The sequence below is a fragment of the Anticarsia gemmatalis genome, chromosome 17, assembly GCF_050436995.1.
Source record: "Anticarsia gemmatalis isolate Benzon Research Colony breed Stoneville strain chromosome 17, ilAntGemm2 primary, whole genome shotgun sequence".
In the NCBI taxonomy this organism is placed as follows: Eukaryota; Metazoa; Arthropoda; class Insecta; order Lepidoptera; family Erebidae; genus Anticarsia; species Anticarsia gemmatalis.
The window spans coordinates 861242-876357 of NC_134761.1; the positions used below are offsets into that span (position 1 = coordinate 861242).

At 35.1% G+C, this 15116-nt stretch overlaps 1 protein-coding gene across 4 annotated transcripts in view; it reads right to left on the bottom strand.

The window, feature by feature from the left end:
* The window catches only part of Nedd4 (E3 ubiquitin-protein ligase Nedd4), a 36579-nt gene extending 22106 nt beyond the window's left edge, over positions 1-14473 (bottom strand). For 3 of the 4 annotated variants that reach the window (XM_076125690.1, XM_076125692.1, XM_076125689.1), the window contains exons 1-2: positions 14183-14473; positions 7823-7902 (exon numbers count right to left, since the gene is read on the bottom strand). In XM_076125690.1, the coding sequence (XP_075981805.1) occupies positions 7823-7902; positions 14183-14347 (245 nt within the window). In that variant the 5' untranslated portion in view covers positions 14348-14473. Of the gene's footprint in view, positions 1-7822; positions 7903-13331; positions 13667-14182 lie in introns of those variants that run through there. The other variant, XM_076125691.1, reaches the window with a different exon arrangement.
* Positions 14474-15116: the final 643 nt, after the last annotated feature.

A 15116-nucleotide genomic window follows, 5' to 3' on the forward strand; every position in this document is an offset into this window, starting at 1 on the left:
CTATTATCTGCTACTGAGTGTCGTTACCACATAACTGACGCTTCTGTTATACTTTACATTGAATCTTTTTATATATAATTCTTCTGTAAGTATGTATGTCACTGAACTTATCTTAAACGACTGGACCGATTTTGATGAAATTTTTTGTGTGTGTTCAAGGGGATCTGAGAATGGTTTAGATTCACAATTTTGTCCGCTGGACAATGTTTTTTAAATTCATTTTTAATTTATTAGTAACGTGTAGACAGGACAACGTCTGTCGGGTCCACTAGTATTTATGTATTTTTAAGAATAAATACCAATAGTATAAAAGCGAAAGTTATTCCGTCTGTCTGTTATATTATTTCGTTTAAACTAACTGTTGAAGTAATATTTTTTACAAATACGTAACGCTTGCTGTGTACCACGGACAAAGAGTTTTGCTTATCTACCAAAACATTATATTTTGTTTATCCAGTCGAATGAAAGCCAGTTTCGCGGCTTATGGATAAGAGTCGGTTACTCTACCCGATAAATAAAGTGACATGTGTAAACTACTTTCTACTCGGACAAATACCTAATTATAATTAGCTCTGATGCCACCCTTTCTGAATTAGCATCTCATAGCTTATTTTGTGGAATTTTGAAAGTGGTTTTCATACATTCACTGCCCCTTTATCCAGCAGATAGGTTATCTGACACTTTCTTAAACTGGCTAGTTATTGTACACCAAGCAGCAGTGATCCGTCTAGTTGTTTTCATTGATCAGTTGATAAGACACTCAATGACTACTTCAATTAAATTCAAATTAGCTTGCAAAATATCACCTGTCACGGTGACAGAGGAATTACCTCACAAGGTATTATGAACCATATTTCAATAAATACTAAGTTCAATATTAATTAATCAATGAATATGTTTGTTAGCATTTTGGTGCTGTCTTTCAGCAGTTGTTTTTGTAAGTCAAAGATATTTTGGCGGATAAAAAGACGTACTAAAACGTAGTATTAGATTTATTACTTTCTTTCGTGTGTGATTGGTATTCATATGGTATGATACCCGGTTAAAGGTTTATTTATCCATTGATTGTCCTGGAAGTCCTTTCTTGCTAAAAGCCGAGTCAAAGGCTTCGACACTAGGTTGACCACTAACCATACAATAAGAAGAAGAGGAAGACCTATGCCAACGACTTGTAGTCACTTTGAAACAAAGTCGCCAACAGCAAGTCGTCTTCTAGTGTTGGAGGGTCAGCGACTTGACTTGTACATAGACTCAATAAGGCCAAGGTGTGGTTGTATTAAACATTACCACGAAAGTAAAAAGAGCTTTATGCAAATTATAATAATCGATATTTTTGTCCTTGAAAGTGTGTGAACTCAGTCAACCCGTAGTTAACTAGCATGGTATGCTATAAACCAACCCTGTCTTGCTAAGGTTGCTGCTCTTGAACTTACGAAAAACCTTCAAGACTTTAGTAACATTTACAAGTTCCATGAACTAGTACCTACATAAGTCGCCTCTTATGTTTATGTTGGTTGAGGTCTCAAATCCCAGGCCTACTCCTAGGACTGTCGAAAATACGAACACACTATCACTTGCAGTTAAGAAAAACACTGGAATATAAACAGCTCTTGTATGTAAATTGGCCAATTCGGTCTTAGCAAGCTATTAAAAACCCCAAACCCGCATTGAGTAAAATACTCAGAACTTCTCATGTTCAGAGAGTCGAAACCCGTATCCAGAATTCTAATAAAAATGGCATAAAAAGCAAAAGGCAACAATTTTAAACTTATGATTGCACACGTTAAAATAGACCCATAAGACATTAAGGCTCCCATTCTCTCTACTATACTAAAGCCTTCCTTGATGAGATCATTAGAACTAACTAAAACAGTATTATAGACAAACTTATCCCTTACACGGAAGGCGATTAAGAGAATGCCTTAATTAACTGCTCAACTAATTTTAATTTGAAACTATTTGTATTAATTTTAGATACTACATAATTAAGATTGTAATGACTTTTCAGGGGACATACTCTAATATGCTAGAGCGATCAAAGTACTACCGTGAGAAAGAGACAATTTTAATGGATCTGTATAACTCTATCTCTTTCTCTCAACAGAATTTGGGACGCTTTACTCTGACAATACGAGCTCTATTTGTGTTTTCAGGATTTGCTCTGATATAGGAACAAATTGTTTTATGTTTAATAGAATCAGGGTTTAAGGACAGGAAATAAATTCTTGTGGCTGAAGCTATGACGTATTTCAGACAATAGAAGGAATTTGATTAAGGAAAAGAAAGACAAATATCTACGTTTAGCGCGTCTACTGAGTATTTGAAAAGACGTAATATTGCGGCTAATACGTTTACTCTCTTATTCATAAACACACTATAAACCTATTTTAGTTAAAGGGCTACTATGATATGTTTTCTCTTTCTCATTTCGCTAAGGAGTGAAAGAAACATAACACTTTATAAGCGTTTCATAACTTCATATATTTTTATGAATAAGAGGGTTAGAGTTTCGTATTAGCCAGTGTTCTTCAGTCTGTGGTCCTGATTCCTGGAGTCAAACTAGCGTGTGAGGATCCGCGGTCTTTTCTCGAACATTGATAAAGACGTTTTTATAGTTAGCCTAAAAATAAATACCATTATCTTTCGGTTATTCATTCAAATCACTGAAGAGGTATCTAAAATTGTGCTTAATTTTCAAGGGGTCCGAGAACCCCTAGAGAAGAGAGGTAAAAGGCTTGGCGAAATGTTAAGAAATGCTAGTAGATATAAGCTAATTGTACATTGGTATTGAAGTAAAGAGAGAATTTTAACTAAGAAACTATCTTGTAGATAGGACTTTAATAATTTGGCTTCAGCGCCAATTTCACTACCTCTTTAAACCTTAATACCTTGAACTTAACACTATTCTTCATGAAATTAATTTCAGTTCGCAGCTAAAAGGTTATGAGTATATATTAATAACGTCTGGCCTTCCACGCGAGCTGTGAAGCAAGCTTATGTAATGCGAATATTATGTAATACCCACCCCACCCTCGCTGAACCCATAACAATGCTTAATACTTGTTTTTATTAACACTTTAATTATGTATTTGTAATTAACTTGACGCTTGCGACGTTATTCGCGTGCCTTTATTGAAAGTTGCTCCTACCAGCGATTTCGTTCGTGAAGAGATTTTCCGGTAGTAAAAAGTATCCTGTGTTAATCTAGGTTTTAAACTATCTGTGTATCAAATTTCATTAAAATTCGTTCAGTAGTTCTTTCGTGAAATAGTAACAAACGTACATACATGCATCCTCACATTCTTTCGCATTTATAATTTTAGTAAGACTAGCTTCTACTCGCGACTTCACCCACGTGAAACGATTTTCCGGGCTAAAATGATTCTAAATTCCAACTAAATCCACTCAGTCGTATTCAGGTAAGAGGCTATCAAAAATACATCCTTACAATACTTCCATCGTATTAGTATGATAAATGGCATGGCAATGGCAAATGCGAAGATACACTGCACGAATTCCGGCAACAGGAAAATAAAAACTATTGTCAATACAACACTGACCTACGCAAATGAAAAGGAAATTAGCGCTGTGCGTCATGAAGAAGTTATTTTGATATTGAAACAAGATTTTTTAGACAAGAGCTACATGTTTGTACTAGGTATTGTAATGGTATTTTATAATGTTTATAGGGTGGTGACACAATTGTCAGCACCCTATAAACATTATTCCTTGTCTATAACATGTATTGCTGTCACTGTTTGTTTACCCAAATAAAAAAAAATAAAAAAATAATATTTTAGTTTTTCACACAAAAACTACTGAATAAATTTCCTCGAAATTTGGCACGTAAGTAGTTTACAGCCTGGATTACCAAAAAAACTAAGGTTTGACTCGGATTTAAAGCCTGTATTTTATACTGGACTAATACAGAAATCCGACCTTGGCCAGCTTGGGAAACAGAAGGCCTAAGTCTCCCCCTGAAATTTGGGAGAAGACCCTTGCTCAGCAGTGGGACGGTGTTAAATTTAAGAAAAGTCTGAATAAGTTTTTTTATAGAAGATGGATGAGAAGTCGCGGGTAAATACTAGAAGCCTTAAAGCAATACTTTAGTAAAGTTTATGTACCGTTCAAAACACGACACAGCAGTATTTTATTCAGTAGCTTGCGGAACAAATATTAGTATGACCTATAGATTGGGTGTTTGCGTCCATGAGATGGCCTACAAATTTGTTAGTACAGTTCCGGTTCCGAGTTTGTGTGCTATAAATCAAATCAATATCCATACTAATATTATAAATGCGAAAGTAACTCTGTCTGTCTGTCTGTCTGTCTGTCTGTCTGTCTGTCTGCTACTCCATCACGCCTAAACTACTGAACCAATTTGCATGAAATTTGGTATGGAGATAGTTTGATACCCGAGAAAGGACATAGGCTACTTTTTACTCCGGGAAATTGAAGAATTTCCCGGGAAAATTCAGGTGGCGATCGAAGTCGCGAATAATCAATATTATAATGACATTAAATTAACAAAATTCCGTTGTCATGGCAACTGTTTTAATGGCGGATATGCCTTAGCGTGACTTCGTTATATTAAGAGATATAAATAATTTTAAGAATATTTTTCGTGAAAAAAAGCATATTTTATATCATCACGCTACGACCAATAGGAGCAGAGTAACAGTAAAAAAGTGTTACAATAACGTGGAAAATTCTGTACCATTCTCTCTTATGTGACGCAAGCGAAGTTGCGCGGGTCAGCTAGTACATTATACATAACACAACGTTGACCATAAATGACCGGCTAGACGTGGGTAAGGCGGTCCATATTATTTGATCGAACATCGAACATAAAAATCCTGGTATCGAAAGCATCTATGATTTTAATTAATTTATTGTAACTATCCATACTAATATTATAAATTCGAAAGTAACTCTGTCTGTCTGTCTGTCTGTCTGTCTGTCTGTCTGTCTGTCTGTCTGTCTGTCTGTCTGTCTGTCTGTCTGTCTGTCTGTCTGTCTGTCTGTCTGCTACTCAATCACGCCTAAACTACTGAACCAATTTGCATGAAATTTGGTATGGAGATATTTTGATACCCGAGAAAGGACATAGGCTACTTTTTACCCCGGGAAAATGACGCATTTCCCGGGAAAATTCAGGTGGCGAACGAAGTCGCGAATAATCAATAGTTTAATGACATTATATTAACAAATTCCGTTGTCATGGCAACTGTTTTAATGGCGGATATGCCTTAGCGCGACTTCGTTATATTAGGAGACTAGCTGACCCGCGCAACTTCGCTTGCATCACAAAAGAGTGAATGGGTCAGAATTTTCCACGTATTTATAACACTTTTTACTGTTACTCTGCCCCTATTGGTCGTAGCGTGATGATATTAAATATGCTTTTTAATGTAACGAAATCGCGCTAAGGCATATCCGCCATTAAAACAGTTGCCATGACAACGGAATTTTGTTAATTCAGTGTCATAATAATCCATACTAATATTATAAATGCGAAAGTAACTCTGTCTGTCTGTCTGTCTGCTACTCAATCACGCCTAAACTACTGAACCATTTTGCATGAAATTCGGCGGTATGGAGATATTTTGATACCCGAGAAAGGACATAGGCTATATATCATCACGCTACGACCAAAAGGAGCAGAGTATCAGTAATTAATATTACAAAAACGGGGAAAAAATTTACCCATTCTCTCTTATTGGACGCAAGCGAAGTTGCGCGGGTCAGCTAGTTGTCTATATCTTGATCACGTAATTGTACATAATATTCAACACAATGTGAAAATTGTTATGAATCCTACTATCCTACTAATATTATAAATGCGAAAGTTTGTGAGTATGTATGTCTGGATGTTTATTACTCCTTAACGCAAATACTACTGAATCGATTACGATGAAATTTGGTATGTAGGTAGTTGAAGATCTAGAATAACATAACACATAGGCTAGCTAGGCGGCCTCTAGTAAATAAATAAACTAAACTAACTAATAGCGGACGATATTGTATAGTAAATCTAGGTTTGTCAATCATCATTGTTACTTTCATATCATCTGCCAATTTATGGTTCTTCGAAATGTGATCAAGGTAAGGGTAAAAGCTAGCGGATGCAGCTTTAAGCTTTACGTAACCAACCAGCGCTTACTCGTGTCAAAAACCGGAATTTTACTTGCCCATGCCAAAATACTGTAGCATTTTGTTTGTTTAGTATTTTTGTTCTACTGTACCAGCAGTTTTTAACATAAATCCAATAGATCACGTAAAAATTGGGGCCCTTTTGTCATCATTAGCAAGCTACAACAAATATTTTAACTTGAACTGCACGTTTGGCGCAGTGGTTAACGTGGTCATCTCGCCGCAATAACCGTAGTGCGGTGTGTGGCGTGTTCGAATCCCACCCGGGACAAAAATTTGTGTGTTCGGAACGAGTATTCGTTCTGAGCCTGGTTGATAAATAATTTATCTATATAAGAATAAATTTATAAGTACAATATAAATAGTATCAGTTATCTGGGTAGTGGTTACCATAACGCAAGCTCTGCTTGGTTTGGAAATAGATGATCGTGTGTAAATTGTCCCAAAATATTTATTTACTTATTATACATACATAAATATACAGCGCTTACGAATAATCATGGCCTTTCACGACAATAATCGCAAGTAGCGTGTGTTAATATCAAGTGAATGAATCTGCCCGTGATTGGCCGTGATGCAAGCCTTGTCAATTGCGTCCAAATTGATGGATGCTCCTCCACGGCAGCCGGCAACAGCGTGACTCATCGCTTTAATCATTTCATACTTGTTATTTGGGAGAAGTTTATCGTATCGCTGTGTCAGGACACTGGCGAATATTAAGTGATATTTTTTCCTGTATTTCTACTTCCATCAATAGAATAACTACTATCTTTTGAACAATCAGAGCTAAATGAAAATCCTGGCTTTCCTCTCACATTTTCATGAAGAAAAGGATCTTCTTTTACATTTTTAAAAACCCTGATCATATTCCTTCAAAATGCATATAAGAAGTATCAGAAATTACATTGACAACGAGCAACGTATTTATGTATTAAGATTGGTCACACCAAGATATGGTCACACCAAGGTATGCAAAATGACACTGCACCAGATTTCTTTATGATCCCGATCAGCTGTTTTATGTCAAAATGCGAGATATTATTTAGTACCTAAAACTATTCAGTCTGGTTTGGCCTTACGCAAAAACGATCTATTTTACACATTTTGCAAGAGGTATGCTGTCATCTTTCAAAGGGCTTTACATTCAAAGATCCAGGTGTATTATAAACATATCGTTCACTATCAAAATTAGCATTTTACAAAATGGCCAATAAAGAATAGTGATAATGAATGGGTGCTGATGCCCGTGGTGATAATAGTGTTAAATCATTTGATAGTCGGCGTGGCGACGTGCCGACACAATCTGCCGCGATCTGGAGCTCTGATGTCACTTATCTAAATATCTACTTAACTGTTTAAAGCTTCATTTATATCGGTACTGGGGTTTCTGCATTGGTTGAAAAATGCTGTCTATTGGTGGTGAACGTGAGTTGGTTACAGCTTAAGGTGTTGTTTCGCCATTATTTTTACGAGATAGCAAACTTAACCTATACCGGAAACTGATTAAAAACCTTCCTTCTATATCTTGGGGTTAGACCTGAACCTTTGGGGGAGTCGGGAGTCGGGAAGCCAAATGATTATTATTATGACTCTTAGACAAAAAGTGGGATAGATATAGAGGAGATGTAGCTATGGATAATGGAATAGTAAATACATAGTGTGAACTTACCTAGCACCAAATATGTCCTTCTTAGCCAAAGAGAAAGCTCCTACGATCCGCAAACGAAGTAGGAAGCTGTTCTCATCAGTCTGAAATAAAACAAACAATCATATCAACATCAAATCTACTCACTCTTACGTCTATATGTGACGGGACATCCATCAATTACGTCATACTAATTACGAGTTATTTTTTTTTTACCTAATTGTGAAAGTTGCTCACATTTGTGGGCCCAAAGTTTTACGATACATAGTGTCAAATCTCGAAAGCCTTTAATAGAAACTTGACTTAAGGTTGGCAGCAGAGCTAGGTACATAGTTAATTGCATATTTTTCCTTTAGATTTTAAAATTATTTCAAGGAAATTGATAATTATACAAATAATTTATGCTGGAAAAAATACAACACAAACTATTTATCCTGCATTGTCTTCCTCAAACACTAAAAAGTGCTTTTGTCTGTAATAGTGGTATAAATGCGTACTAAACTCTGTTTGTCTATCTGTCACGTCTTTACGGCTAAAGTGCTGTGACTGGTGACTCAAATATCTTGGACACTCATCTTAAGCTTAATCATCAATTAAACACGCGAAAATGGAAAAGTTCGAGTTATTTTTAGAGGTCAAGAATGAAACCTCCACACGGCCAGCGTGGCGGACCCATGGCCTAACCCCTCACTCTTCCGGGAGAAGATCCTTTCCAAGCAGTGGGACAATAACGGGTTAAAAAAAAATTAAAACACACTGACTGTAACTGGTATTTTAATAAAATTCCTCAAATTAAAGTCATGGCATATTTTCTTAGTGACAGTATCGTGACTAATGATTTTCCGTGTCATCTCACGAAAAACAAGAGTTATTGAAGTTCAATGACATTTTACAAAAACATGTTTTCCTGAAGGAAGTACTTCGACTAAATCGGGTTTACCAGGAACTGCTACTTATAATATCAATTTTACTATGCAACTCGAAACCAGTTGGAACAGCCAGATACGTGATTGTGGGATGAGTTGGCCATTGCCAGAACAGATAAGACCACAGTAGAAAAAGATCGCGATAAATATGGATGATAGAGCTTTTGCCTATCCATGGATTAGACAGGCTAATCGACAAAATTAATTACAACATCATGTTATCAAGTTATTTATTTTCATGGAATTTGGTCCAAATGCTTTTACTTCAAGCAATTTCTAACCAAGTAAAAGTAAAGTAAAGTAAAGTAAAGAAAATCTTTATTGTATTGACTGAGTATAGGTACAGGTGTTATAATACATAATACGTTCTAGTACGACTAGTAAAAAGTAATGTAGCGTCTACTTGGAACACTATCTACGATTTGACAAAAAGAACTCAATACTCTATCTAGTAACTATGACTGTAGTGCAGTTATGTAGACTGTAGTACTACTACTTTAAGATCAGCTCATGAAAACATAGAGTAACAAATAAAAAGAGTTCAAATGTCATCTCTTATCTTTGGATCAAATCCCGGTTGCTTAATGACTAAAGCTGGGTACTCACACACGGTATTACTCGATAGTATTACTCGAATTCAAGTAAAAATCAATGTGTGGACCGCAAAACTCACAGCTCGAAGGCTCGCATCGAGCCGGCTCGATGGAATTAAATAAAACTAATTTCCTTCGCACTTACTCGAAGCGAGCCGTCGAGCTTGACTCAAGCGTGTGTACGTAACCGCGAGTGGCGCGATTCGAGCGTCAGTAATCATAGAAAATAGTAATCATAGAAAGTAATTCTTCATATAGCACCTCGGGCATCCTTAAATAATTGTTATAATCTTCGGGACACAGCTCTTTTAGCATGTTCACGTGGCTGTAATCAGAGCGGCGATCTAACCAATCCTTAACCCAGTACCTCCTTATGTGTTTTTTCTTCTTCCTTTCATTTTCTTTAATTCTTTTATAATTAAGAACTGCGAGACTTGCTAAATACAGCCACCGTTTCCTTTGTAGCACAGACATCCTTTGGCTCGAACGGACCGGTGAATACTGAACGGTGCGCCTCACTCGATAGATAAATGCTGAATGTGTGGACGAAAGCCCATGCCATGGGTTTTACTCGACAGTTTAGCTCGATCGAGTAAAACTCTGTGTGAGTACGGAGCTTAAGAGCTTAATCATTCAGGGTTTCCCTTTGGAAATCCCACTGTAGTACTATACACATAAATGACTTATCCCATAACAGGGAATGTAAGACTATGTGTATAGAATCAGGCTGTTTAATTAATGAATCATTTCCAAATAAAAAAAATGTTCTAGAGTTTTAGATTAGTTTATGTAATACATTTTTTGTCTATTGCACTCTTTGTTTAAATATTACAATAAATCCTTGGCAATATCTTTTTGTTTTTTTTTTAGTATAGACCCTGACACTTCCTTCTAAAATAAATATTATAATAATAGGTAGAATGTTTGGATGAATACTACCTACATGCTATAATTAGATAAATAAATAAAAAATGGGCATATTTCCGATTGACAGCATTTTGGATGAATTGTATGACGCCCAGTCGTTTTGTTTATAAATGTTTTTCTTTAGTAATTGTTATTTTTAATAATATAGTATTGTAAATTTAACAGCTGCTTTATTGCAAAATATATTAATTAATTTACAAATAAGTTCATAGATGGACAAGTCACTATTTATCCCAGAGAAAGCAATACTTCAAGAGCAGAAAACCCAAAAAAACATAATTTAAGAAACACAAAAAAAATCTGTTTCAAAACAATTAGACACTATTAAAACCAACATGACTCCTATTACATCAAAAACAGTTTAGACAAAAAACCAGTATGCAATATTGCATCACTAATACCATTACTACCACACTTAACTATCCCCTAAGGCATTAGACGTGTGAATAGATCAAAGACAAGGCCATAGTCCTAGCTAGACTTCCCATGAGACTACTGTACAGACAATTAGTTGGTACTAATATGTTTAATTAAATGTACACACACCTTCACTTTGTATTATGTACTGAAGTAATATGTATAGAATATTAGTGATAGTACCTAGTATGAATAGTGATAAATGCGAAAGTATGGCTGTCTGTCATACTTTTAAGGAAAAGTTGGTGGTCTGATTCAAAAAGAATTTTAGCCTGGAGATAGGTGAAGACTCAAAGCCAAATGTAATCTAAGTTTTAGACTTAAGAAGAAAATTATAGACTTAATTTATTCTGTACAAAAATAGCCTATCGTTATTGTTGTGATTTTTTTACTGTACAATTTTATTAAAATCTGTATAGCAGCTATGGCAAAAATCAAGAAATATTCTCCCATTCTTACAAATGGAGGATATAGCAAGGTTAACAATATCTATAATACAAATGGAATAGCTTCAAAGAACATATTTATCAGTACTTTAAGTACAAGTCTAATCAAGATAAGGACATTGACCTCTATGTAAATTTCTACTATCTTGTTTGATTGTTTTTACATTTTTGTATAAATCTTATGACCAATGATGATAGACAAGTAAACAATTGTGTCTGAAAACAAATAGAAACAACATACTACAGGTCTGCACTAATATCCAATCAGTCTATTCCAACAACAATATTGGAGGTGGATTGCAGGCTTACTGGATGCATCTGAACACCAGTATTTTACATGGAGTGACTGCCTATTGGACCTCCACAAATCAGGTACCTGGGTTATAGCAGGATACCCTTTGTTACGAATTGTTGTCAAACTTTTAAGCTTCTGACTACTGTTAACTACAGTCAAAGATTTTTGAAAATGACAGACACAGAGGAACTTAATCCTTAATATTATTAAGCCAAAAAATTTTTTTCTTTGTTTGGTTGGGCTAATCTTGAATACAACTGAATCCATTTTTAACAAACCCTTCAACATAGAAGGCTACATTATATGTAAGTATCATAGACTACCTTATATTCAAAATTTTAAGGCAACCAAAGTATTGGAGGTCACTTGAATATTTTATAAAGAAAATAGATGACCATGACTTTGGACTTAGCTATAAAGGGTGAAGGACAAAACTAAATTCAATAATTAAAGTACAGAGCAGACAATAGTGTTACTTAGGAAAGTCCTTTGCCCAGCAATGGGACAATATGGGTTCACAAAAAAATACAAATTTAACCCATGAATGTCCCACTGCTGGGTAAGGGTCTCCCCGTGGAAGGAGGGAGGGGTTAAAAACAAACAATAATGTTGGATAACCACCTATCTGCTTAGGCTGTTTATGTAGAATGATAGCCATTAGCCATATACATGAAGACTAATATACTCTAACAACACAATGTACACAAGCATTGTAATCTCTAAAAATGCAAGCACAACCACAGAACAAAGCTAGTAATATGTAAATAAACAAATAAACCAATTAATAAGGGAATTAAAGTAAATTGTATGTTAAATTTTCCTCTTAATTGCAGAAAACATTGATGCAATATTTATTGAATATAAAATTTTCTGATTTTTTTAACTGGACATTATGAAGAGAAAATACCTATTGCATTACTAATCTAGTACTTCATCAGGGACTGACTACAATAAAAAATTGTCTGTGGTATCTGTCTACCCCTATGATGTCCATAGGGTGAGTTTGTGTATGTATGTGTGTAATATACTACTGGACTAAGAAAGAGGGCAGGCCTTTGCCCAGCAGTGGGACATCTTAAGGCTATATATTATACAAGTAAAGTGGACAAAGTTCAAGAAAACAAATATATTTTTTGTTATTCACTCTAAGGAGAGACTTATTGGGTTGCCATAGTGAATAAATTGAGTTGACAAACAAAAATAACAAAGTGACTATGAGATTATTGGTATTATTGCCACCCACACTGACAGAAGACATACATATTTCAGGGCTATCTTTATAATACTTATTACATATTCATTGTCTATGGATTGTCAAGAGGAAAAGTCTGATAAAAAAGCATAAATAGGATAATTAATGACGTTTTTAACTTGGTGAGAAAGGAATGTTACAAATTTTATTTTCTCTTCAATTCACTATCAGTTTAAACAAGTTTTATGACTTCTGCATACTGTTAAGTATTGGATATTTATATTGGATTTAACTAGAAGCCTGCACAAACTTTTGTAACAATATTCTGAGAAATAAAATGACAATGACTTGACTACTGTTACACAATTATTTACTAAACAAATAACAACTTTAGACAAGCATAAAACATTGTTATTCTACAGAAACAAGTATGAATAGAACTAAAATTAGCCGCAGGCTGTACGTAACATCAAGCTGTGAAGTTGAAGGGCAAATCTCATTATGTTTCAGCCAACAGTCACACCACCACAGCTAGACATTCTAACATCTTACTTTATAACACATTGTCGTACAAAAACGCAAATGAATAAATTAAATCACCTCGTTCCGCAAAATAAAACGCATTAAAATGTTAATCGTTCACAAGGACGTCTATATAATATCGGTAAAATAATAACTTTAGCCCACAACTTATACAACTTAACACTAATAAAGAAATAACGTTTTGCACAACTTACACGAGTGTCCGACTGCCAAGCCATCACCCATGTGAAAATATACTAATAATTAAATAAAATTAGACACGATTCACATTCCTACAGCGACGTATCTGTTGAAAACAACTGTTTGTAAAATAATAGTGACACGTTCTGCTAATTGTTGTTCCTCAATATATCACACACAGTTCTACAGTTTATCAACATCAGTAGCACTTGTTACGACAACTATATAAAAATCTAAACACCAAAACTGCAACAATTGTCTAGAAATACGTGATACACAAATAAAAAAACTAATAAAATATCACGGGGAATAATTATTTCTGTGACAGGCTGTGAATGACAGTTAGTCGCACATTCCAGTTCACCGCATATTTTTTAACATCTGTTGTTTGTTATCCTTTTCGCACATAGTGAATTGTGGGTAAGGTCATTAGCATTCATGTGAGCAACTACAATATGAAATACGGAAACGCGACTCGTTTCCAAGTGATTCATTTGCGCATTACGCTTCGTTATATGCAGAAATCGTATGTTTATGCCATTTCACTTTGAAGCTAAAATGTAAAAAGTGTTGCCTAACTATTGTGAAACAAAAAAAGGAGAAACTAAGATAAACAATAAGCTATGATTTCATGATTTGACCTAGTGTTTCTATGAAAAGTATTTTCAATTGTACTGGAGACACATACTTTATACCAAATGAGTGCATGTAGAATACAGATACCTACATACGACTTAATATTTTGTTTCAATAAAAAGTGAAAAACAATCTTTCTTATCTCCTAAACCTTCTGATGTCAAAGATTGTACTTTTCCAACTAAATTCCAATAGCGATCTAATAAGTTTCAAGTTTGGTAAACGTTACCTGATACTGCAAAGAGTATCTCGGTTCATGTCTTGCTAGTCCATTGTTCATGCGCCGCAGTGACCAAGACGAAGATCTGCTCCTTTGAGGTTGACCGCCACCGTTGAATTCCAAGGGCCTCGCGTTTGGTATAGACATGGTAGACATAGAACGAGGATCTAGCATTTCACACAAACAAAATTATTGTACACTGCACCATCACATTTAGCTTTATTATTTTACACCGTGATTTACATTATCACAATAACGTTTGATATATCCAAGGAACGTTCACTTATTGCGGCGAAGGTGGCGCTGTTGTAAGATTGCGAGCCATATGACACTGTAATCTTATCAGAACAGAAACGGGTATGATAAAAAAGTATGCGTTTACAATTAGCGCTGCGATGATAAATATATTTAGCCTAGTCAAGTGAAACGTAGCCGATTAAAGACACTTTTCATTTATTTGTTTGATAACGGTATCGGTCACAAATGAATAGTTTTGTTCGTACTTGCTTCTGGTACCACTTAGGACATTGTTCGATGTGACGTACTGTTTACAGCTGGTTTTTGTTGTTTGCTTTGAAAATTTAATATCTGCTGTGCTCTCAATAGACCAGAGTAGGTCAAAAGAGACATGACATACTTGTTGCGACTACTGTGTTGAGTCGTCTTATTAGTTTTATGAACTTTTATGAGATAGAGTGAAAAGTTTGGAAAAAATCTTTGTAAACAGATTTCAGGTGGCCAGACTATTGATTAATACAATTTCTACGCTTTCTGATTTAAAAACCTCTAGTAGCGTCTCTGTTGTTTTAAGTAGGGTGTATCTAAGAAAGAATGTGGACATTAATATGAATACACTGGATTTAGATGGCTTCCTACTAATCAGTTAGGTATGCAGTTTTAGGAAAGCCCAATGCCGATTATTGATAAAGATTCTAATCTGTAA